We start from the raw sequence: 10,060 nt of genomic DNA on the forward strand, positions 1-10,060 counted from the left end.
AGGTCAAACACGTTCATTTTCCTTTGATTTTGTATTCCAATAAAGAAATGAAGAAAATCTCATTTATTTTGGGTACCAGATTAATATTTCCTTTAAATACAAACACGTTTTCGTTCTCTATTACCAGTTGTATCAAAAGCTCAATCTAATACACAATCATATCAAAAGCTCAATCTAATACACAATCAATACAGTTCATTCATAAGTGCCAATGGGTTTCTATAACAGACCACCGACATATTCTTATCTTCATTCTTGAATCTGCTTCTTCTTTAAATTCATTACATTATTATTAGTTCTTCCCGTTCCTACAAATTCAATCTCCTTCAACTTCCCAAATTTCACATCAAATGATCCTCGAATAAATTTACAAGGATACTCCGTCAGGAACGGTAGCTTCATTGAAGTTACCAGGAATAGTGGTGGTAGTGTAGGCCGTGCCATTTACTCAGAAGCTATACAACTTTGGGATGCAACCACTGGAAGGATGACGGACTTCGATACATCATTCATCATCAATGGACATGATGAGACTATTGCTGGTGATGGCATGGCTTTTTTTCTTGCATCTTTCGGGTCTACACTTCCTCCAAATTCTTCAGGTGGCGGTCTTGGCTTGTTGACTCGGAACATATCGCAAAACAATTTGGCTACCAATCAAATTGTTGCGGTTGAGTTTGACAGTTTTAAAAACCAATATGATCCAAGTTCAGATCATGTTGGTATCAATGTTAACTCGGTAGTATCAGTGGCTACTGTGTTATTGGCAGATGGTAGTATAAGTGATGGAAGAAAAGCTAATGCTTGGGTAACTTATAATTCTGCTACAGAAAGGTTAAGTGTTTTTCTAAGTTATGGTAATAATCCTGTTTTCAGTGGGAGTGATTCTATTTTGTTTCACATAGTCGACCTAAGCAAGGTTCTACCAGAGCGGATTACTGTTGGATTTTCAGCGTCCAATGGCCGGAGAACCGAAATTCATCGAGTCCTTTCCTGGCAATTCAATTCCACTCCAGAACTAATCGATGAGAAAACTTGTGAAGGACGAACTGATGGTAAAGGGAAAGGTATTGCAACTGAATTGGCGGTTGGTCTTGGTGTTGTCCTGGGTGTTTTAGGATGTGGGCTTGGTTTTGCTTTCTTCATCTGCTGGAAGAAGTGGCGCACCTCAAGGAAAGTTACGGGTGATGCTAGAAATAATGCCGACTCTTCAATGGACTATGCATTTCAGAATGGAACCGGACCAAAAAGGTTCTCATATAACGAACTGGTTCATGCAACATCTAACTTCGATGAGGAGAGAAAACTGGGGCAGGGGTGGATTCGGAGGAGTGTACAAAGGTTTCTTGAGTGATCTGAACTTAAACGTAGCTGTTAAAAGGGTCTCACAAGGGTCGCAACAAGGAAAAAAAGAATACCAGTCGGAAGTGAAGATTATTAGCCAATTACGACATAGAAATCTGGTCCAGCTCATAGGTTGGTGCCATGTAAAGAACGAGTTACTTCTTGTGTACGAATTCATGCCAAAGCGTAGCCTCGATAAACATTTATTTCGTGGGGTAAACATTCTTACCTGGGAAACCAGGTACAGAATAGCTCTTGGTTTAGCTTTTGCGTTGTCATATCTACATGAAGATTGGGAACAATGTGTACTTCACAGAGATATTAAAACAAGTAACGTAATGCTAGATTCAGAATTTAACGCTAAACTCGGGGACTTCGGTTTAGCAAGGCTTGTTGATCACGCGAAAGGATCAAAAACAACGGCTGTAGCAGGAACAAGGGGATACTTGGCACCTGAATGTTTTAAGACGCGTAAATCCACCAAGGAATCCGATGTCTATAGTTTTGGAATCGTTGCACTTGATATTGCTTGTGGGAGGAGACCGGTCGAAGCAACAACGGGAGTCTCATCAGTAGGGTGGGTTTGGGGTCTTTACGGAGGTGGAAAGCTCTTGGACGCAGCTGATGAAAAATTAAATAAGAAGTTCAATGAGGTAGAAATGCAACAGTTGATGATTGTAGGATTATGGTGTGCTCATCCCGATTCTAAATTAAGGCCTTTGGCAACTCAAGTGATTCGTGTTCTTAAATTTGAATCTCCACTGCCTAAACTTCCACTTGAATTACCAAATCCGGTATATCGTCAAGCAAAGGTTTCCGCGCCTTGCTTCTCATCATTAGCTGGTCTTACCAATACACTCACGGGGAGATAGTATCGATGCACCAAGTTGGCTTTCTGCAAGGCGCCAAAAGCGCCAAACTCGCTCGCCTAAGGCGCCGACGTGGAAAGTAGTGTAAAATAGAGTTACTGGGCGCTGGACCTAAGGTTTTTGCGCCTTTGGCGCCTAGGCGCTCTGGTCGAGCGCCTTTTACGACATAGGCACCAACTGTATTATTTTTCACTATTATTAAAGAAACGTCGTCTCTTCTTCTTTTTTTCACTTTTTTTTTTTATTTGGTGTGCATGTTATTAAAGCTACGAAGAACTTTTATTTGGTGTGTGCATGTTATTAAAGCTACGAAGGACTCGTTTTGAGTATTGACTTGGACCATATTTTCTTTCCAATGCACTTAGACCATATTTTCTTTCGAATGCATTGTTGTAATTTCCATCGAGCATAAACTATTGTCAAGAAAGTCGGGTGGAGAGAAAGCAAAGTTTGTTTCCGGTGTGTCATCCAACAGTACCATATGTGCGTGATGTTCGATCATCCGCTGGTGTCAGGGTGTCACACGTCCATTTAATCGCCTAAAATTTTCACGGGACATGACCGGCTATACTCCGTAGTTCAGTGAGTCAACATCACCCACAAGTACTCAGCCTTGCATACTTGCATCAAAGTATGCATCTTCCTTCACTCTAAAGGCTTTGCAGAACGGAAATCTTTTCTTCTTTCTCTCTAACTCTTCATGCCCCCATAAGCATAAGAGGTTTTTCCATGCACTTCAACAATTCTCACACAAGATCAGCAACATAATAAACACAAAGAATACTGCAACAAACTCATTGTATCGCACTAAAGGAAGATTACAAAACTCGTTCATCACATGGACCAAAACAGGCCATTCACCCTCTTGGCGAATGCCTAAAACACCCTCTTGGCATGAAGAGTTAGAGAAAAAAGAAAAGAATTCCGTTCTGCGAATCCTTTAGAGTGAAGACAGATGCATACTTTGATGCAAGTATGCAAGGCTGAGTACTTGTGAGTGATGTTGAATCACTGAAACACAGAGTATTGTCGGTCATGCCCATGAAAATTTTAGGCGATTAAATGGTCGTGTCACGCACAGACACACTAATGGGATGATAACGCTAGTATTTGTGTAGTAATCAGCTACGTAGATGAAATTTCCTGTACCTTTTATTTTATTTTTCACAAAGTATTCCGACTCTGCTTAGAGTTAGAGATGTGAAACAAATAGAGACGTCTTAGTCGTTTGGGGTGTCCTAGGAGAATTTGAAATTTGGAGTTTTTTACGAGTTACCAAATCAAAGTAAGAGTTAATATATTTCAAATTATCAGAAGATAAAGTTTGTGCATTCTACGCGTTAAAAGTTTCGGCTGTTTTGGTTAGATTTTGGGTTTTAAGCTGAAATTTTATTAAAAACTAAAACTTTTAACAAACTTTATAGTTGTTACAAATTATTTGGTAACAGTTACAAGTGTTACAAAGAATCGAAATACAAATAAGTGTTACAAACACTTACTCACACCTATATATGTTACACACTGACTACTATTAGGGAAAAAAGTTTCTTTGAGTAAACGTAACGTCTACTACCGCTATATAGGAAGAAGATAAGAAATGAACTATGACAGCACAAGGTTATTTTTTTCAAATATAAGACTCCTGCCAGTAGGTCAAGTCGATTATACTTTGAAGATTGGAACTTGAAGATCTGGTGGCTAGGTGGGAGGAAAAGCTTTATCCTAAGCGACTGGGATGGCATTAAGCTGGTGTATGTATTGTTTCTGCGCGTGAACTCTCCTAACATGATGCTTGCTAGTTTATATACTGTATTGTTTATCTTTATTTATTTTCCATGTAATTCTCTGTAATTTATGCCTCCTCGGCATCCGGTTATCAATTTTAACCCCTCTTTTCAAAAGAAAGTAAAATTGAACAACTTAAGGATAGTTTGGATTGTATTTATATCAATATAATAACAACTCCACCAAAACATTAATGAAGAAGGTTTGAGAGAGTGATCAAAGAAAGAAGATTCGAGAAACTGACTTGTGTGATGTTGATGGAGAAAACTGGATACAATACACATCGAATGCATAATTGCATACTAGTGAAACTTTTTTCAACTTAGTTAAGAGGGTACGTAAATAATTACTACTTCAGTTAAACTCACTAATTGAAGACATAATTTGTCTGATGTACGCTGAATCGAGACAGAGTTGAACGTAAGTCAGTCCTACTACTGTTTCTTAATTTCCTTACGTATGACTAATCGGGTCTAAGTCTTACATAGTATCTGATATAAGGATCATCGACTTTAATAAAGTTGAAAAAAATATAAGATCCTGCAAATGACAATATTTGGTAGAGTGGGTTTGGGAACTCTATGAAAATGGAAAGATCGTCGGAGCTGCCCATGGGAGACTAATTATGGTTTTTAGGCTTATACTGATCAAAAAAAAAAAAAAAACAACAGGTTTTTGGGCTTATGGTGTGCTCGGCCTTAACCTTCAACCAGGCCTTCCACTTGTGTTGAGAGATATCAACACAACTGCTAACATTAGTCCTATACGCACGATTAGGTCTTCACAGTTTTGCCAGATTCAGACTCCATTAAGTCGATATAGGAACAAGAGATGAAATGAACCATGAACCACAATGTTGGTATATTCACTCCCCCTTCATATATGGAATGGAAAGTAAGTGACTCCGTCTTGCCAGTGAAAGCCACCATTATTATTCAGACCTTCCCCCACCAGCATTAATACAACTTAAATGCACTCATAGCAAGTTGTATTGATATGAAGAATTCAAACACAAACAAGTAGTAAAACAAGAAGGACCATTTTGATTACGACCATTTATTTCTCAGTAGTATGCATCTGCATCGTATTATCACGATCAATTATTGTGAACACTGGCGAACACCTTATTTAGCCTCACATTACATTATCACCAAAGTTTGATTTTTCAAGAAAACGACTCGAGATTTCAAAGTTGTCTCTTCTAGAAAAAAATCTCAGAGGAAGATTTTTCATACATAGATAAAACAAAATAAAAATTCAAAGCTAATGAGGTCAACTTGTCCTGTTCCAACTTCCGTCTAGTCCGTGTACCCCTCACTGGGTTCAACTTGAAGCTTGTATCAATTATAACATTGGAACTTACTTCCAAGTGGAATCAAATACTACATGGACTTATCTTTCCACGCAATTGGGATTATCTCAAGAGCTTGAGTACTTTTCAACCTTAGAATTTGTACGCGTAAAAACGCCCCCAAAGTCATACTTCGATATAGGAAAAACACGGTTAAAGTACCAATGATTTTTCTACTAGTTCATGCATGCATACTACCTAATACTGGTCTGAAACAATCACCAGTGATGGCTCTGTACAATACCTTATTATCGAATGCTCATCTTCATTTTTCAATCTTCTTGTTCATCGGTACAATATTATCAGTTTTTCCTAATACCACAGCAAAACCAATCTCCTTCGCCTTTCCAAGTACCCCAAACAAAGATAACGAATTGATACATCTCCAAGGCGATTCAGTTTTAGCCGATAACACCATTCAACTCACTATAAATGCAACCACTGGAAGTGTTGGACGTGCAACTTATTCAAAGCGGATTAAAATGTGGGATGCAACTACTAAAACGGTTGCAGATTTTTCCACGCACTTCTCCTTCGTCGTAGATACCAAAAATAATACTAATTCTAATCATGTTGATGGTATCGCTTTTTTCCTAATGCCTTACCCATCTGAAATTCCTCCAGATTTGGGCGGTGGATATCTTGGCTTAATGAGTTCGAATATTACCCAAAGCGACCAGCAAATTGTCGTGGTGGAGTTCGACACTTATCAGAATTCATGGGATACAAGTCCAGATCATGTTGGTATCAACATTAATAACTCAATAATGTCTGTGGCCAGTGAGTCATTATATACAAATAGTATGAAGAATGGAGCCATAGCTAATGCATCCATAAGTTATAATTCAACTACCAAAATCTTAGATGTTACTCTAACTTATAATCATTCTACTGGTACGATTTCTGCAAGTTTGCATCATAATGTTGATCTAAGAACAGTTCTACCAGAAAATATCAGGGTTGGGTTTTCGGCGGCTAGTACTGGCACGGTGTTCAGTTGTCAGAAAATCCTTTCCTGGGAGTTCAGGTCAAATATTCAAAAAAGAAGCAGAGTCCTCAGCTCGGAATTGATTGTGGGTCTTATTGTTGGTTTGGACGTTTTTGGTTGTTTGATTGGTTTTACTATATTTATCTGGTGGAGAAGAAAGAGGCGCCTAGCAAGGAAGTCAGATCTTGATGCAGCAAATTCTGATGGGGCTATGGACGATGCATTTGAGGAAGGAGCAGGACCGAAGAGGTTCTTATACAGCGAACTTGTTTATGCGACAAATAATTTCCATGAGGCAGGGAAACTTGGAGAGGGAGGATTTGGAGGCGTTTACAGAGGGTTCTTGAGTGGTATAGGCTTGGATATCGCTGTTAAGAGGATATCAAAAGGATCACAACAAGGGAAAAGAGAATATCAATCAGAAGTAAGGATTATTAGCCAGTTACGACATAGAAATTTGGTTCAGCTCTTAGGTTGGAGCCACGAGCGAAATGAATTGCTTCTTGTATATGAATTTATGCCAAACCAGAGCCTTGATAAGCATCTTTTTTGTGGGGTTAATGTTCTAACTTGGGATGTCAGGTACAAAATAGCACTTGGTTTAGCTTCTGCACTGCTATATCTACACGAATTATGGGAACAATGTGTACTTCACAGAGATATTAAAGCAAGTAATGTAATGTTGGATTCAGATTATAATGCTAAACTCGGCGACTTCGGTCTAGCACGGCTGGTTGATCATCAATTAGGTTCTCAAACAACAGTGTTGGCTGGAACCATGGGTTACTTAGCACCAGAATGTATATATACAAGTAAATCAAGTAAGGAGTCTGATGTTTATAGTTTCGGAATCGTTGCATTGGAGATTGCTTGTGGAAGGAAGCCGGTTGAACAAAACAAGGAAAACCTAGTAGACTGCGTTTGGGAGCTCTACGCAAATGGAAAGATTGTTGAAGCAGCCGACGGAAGACTAAATATGGATTTCGACATGCAACAAATGGAACGTTTGTTGGTTTTAGGATTATGGTGTGCTCATCCTGATCCTACAACTAGGCCAACCATTAGGCAAGTGAAGAATCTTCTTAATTACGAATCCTCATTGGTGAATCTTCCGACAAAGTTGCCTTCTCCGGTGTATGATTATGCACCACGACTGCAAATGTGCAAGCTTGCTTTTGCTTCATCTTGTGGTGATTACTCGCACTCGCAAACAAATGGTAGTCAATGTAGATGCAGTAGCTGTTCGAATGCCGGTTTGTCTCAGTCATCGACAAAGCCTTCTTTTTATTCTTCCTCGTCAGACTCTCTCGTACATTCCTGTAAAATATGATGGATACATGTTATTGTTTTATACTCATTGTATTTTGTAAAATTTTACTATAGACTCTTGTGTGTTCTAAATTCCCTGTATTTTATAAAAGATTTAGTAATAAATATAGACTCCGATTTATTTATTTTTCCATTTGTATATTCTTTTAGTTATCACTAGTTTTTGACCCGTGAGATTCAGACAACATTAGAGTACAAATTTCATAATAGCAGAGTACAGATAAGCCGTAAGATTTTGATCTTAAAGTGTTCTCATATGTAAAGGTTTCATAATATTAAGGTACGAATTTCTGGAGTACAACGATTAACCAGTCCATACCCCGATCGATTCATCTGATTACGACAGTCCGCTAAATTTCTTCTTAAACCGCGTTCCATTCATTTAGTCCACAAATATGGTCGGTAAGAATTTTCCTTAAAAATGCTTGATTTGGAAGTTATCAAAGTAGGAAGGCAACTTGCACCTACGAGCATAAGAATGAGAAAGAGAAATTCCACCCACTTCAATGTATGTAAGACTAGAAGTGTAAGATCTTTCGAAACAATTACCAATTCAATTTCCCATGTCAAAACTAATTAAAACATGATCACGTCATGATGATGGACGATCTACAATTGCTGTACATTAACTGTGACGTGAATCGTAGTAATGACTCATCTCATCTATAATGTCTCTGTAGAATGAATTGGTCGGTTTGAAATTTCTTCTCCGCCTCCTCGTAGTAATGACTCATTAACACTTGCTGAACACAGTTACTTGGTCGGTTTGAAATTTCATTCTCTACTTTAATATCATAGCTCTGAAGATTTTTTTCTTTCATATTGGCAATGCTGGGCCCAGCCAGATGGCAGACTTAACAAGATGAACCGGACACACTGCCAGCCTAGCCTGCTAGAACCCTAAGGACATTTCATAATAGTCCGTACCACTCAATCTTCCTCTTGGGAAAGAGGTAGGAATCCACACTAGAGGACGGTGTTCAAATCCGAGACTGTGGGGTGCATTTCGTTATTTATGTAACCAGAGCTCAATATACTGACAGGTCCATAAAAAATTAGTCTCACTGGGTAAAGTGGCCGTCTGGGATTATTATGGAAGAGGAGATTTGTTGGATGCAGCAGATAAAAAATTAAAAAGGGAGTTCAATGAGTTGGAAATGGAGCAGTTAATGGTACTAGGGTTATGGTGTGCTTCTCCTGAACCTAAATCAAGACCGTTGGCCACTCAAGTAATTAATTTTCTTAAATTTGAATCGCCATCGCCTAAACCCCTACTTGAGTTACCGCCTCCCCCAGTATATTGTCGAGCAGCAGCAAATGTGCCTAATTATCATTCGTCATCAGCTGATCTTACCGACACATTCACAGGGAGATAGGTAATTAGTACAATGCTGTAACAATTAATAAGAAACGCAATAGTCAAGTCAAGTATTGAATTTGTTGACCTGACCTTAGTTGATTGTTTTGTCTAGCTCTTACTGTAGGGCTTTTCCTTATTTTATTTATTTATTTTTATTTTTATTTTTGAAGAAATGTAAAAACTAAAATAAAAATAGCTGGTGTAGCACAAAATAGGATTGATAGGGATAGTTGAAGTTCCGTCAAGAATTTAGTTAAAATCTGATTTTAGGATCTAGATTCTAAGGTACAAAGATTGATAATCAAACTTGATAACAATATTGATAATAAGATGTGTTCTTTAAACAAGAAGGCATAGCCTTTTTATAGGTGCTCAATAACCGACTAAACTGAAAGAAAATGAAATCTACCTAAACTAGGAAAGTAAGAACTTGTAAAACAAGAAAAGTAATTAGACGGATGGGATCAACGTTTGAAAAGGGATAAACAACTATAGTTGACACAGTAGTAATAGATCAACAAGCATTGTTGATACTGTCAAAGATGTACTACATCAGTCCCCCCTTCTTGAAAGTAACTCGTCCTCGAGTTAAAGAGTAGAAAGAACTTCATTCTCTCCATGGAATGTAAAAATTTCTTGCACATTGAAGATGTTAGAGATGCTCCAATTCGATGGTAGATCAATAGCATATGCATTATCACTGATTTTCTTCAAAATCTTGAATGGTCCATATTTTTTCATCTTGGTCTTGTTATAAGTACCAGTAGGAAATATTTCTTTTTTGAGATGAATCATAACCAATTCTCCTTCATCAAAAGTTTTAAGTCTTCTATGCTGATTTGCATCTTCCTTGTATTTGTTATTAGATTCTTCAAGCTTTGACTTCACTTCTTGATGTATGAGTGAAGCTTTCTCAACAAAGTTATCTGCCTTAGCATTTGATTAACGAAGCTTGGGAAGAACTACCAAATCGAAAATATGATTAGGAACCTTAGAATAAACAACTTGAAAAGGTGTTTTACCTGTGGATCGAC

General features: G+C 38.0%; 1 protein-coding gene and 1 pseudogene across 1 annotated transcript; both read left to right on the forward strand.

Moving 5' to 3' along the window:
- Positions 1–265: 265 nt before the first annotated feature.
- Positions 266–2,444, forward strand: LOC113286541 (annotated as a pseudogene).
- A 3,006-nt stretch (positions 2,445–5,450) lies between these two features.
- Positions 5,451–7,791, forward strand: LOC113286633 (L-type lectin-domain containing receptor kinase IX.1-like). The gene has a single exon (XM_026535200.1). The coding sequence runs from the start codon at positions 5,514–5,516 to the stop codon at positions 7,665–7,667; it is 2,154 nt and encodes a 717-aa protein (XP_026390985.1). The 5' UTR covers positions 5,451–5,513; the 3' UTR covers positions 7,668–7,791.
- Positions 7,792–10,060: the final 2,269 nt, after the last annotated feature.

This window comes from Papaver somniferum, chromosome 6, assembly GCF_003573695.1.
Source record: "Papaver somniferum cultivar HN1 chromosome 6, ASM357369v1, whole genome shotgun sequence".
In the NCBI taxonomy this organism is placed as follows: domain Eukaryota; kingdom Viridiplantae; phylum Streptophyta; class Magnoliopsida; order Ranunculales; family Papaveraceae; genus Papaver; species Papaver somniferum.

Excerpts from the sequence above, each read along its gene's own strand:
- LOC113286633 (XM_026535200.1), top strand. The coding sequence starts at position 5,514 with ATGATTTTTCTACTAGTTCATGCATGCATACTACCTAATACTGGTCTG.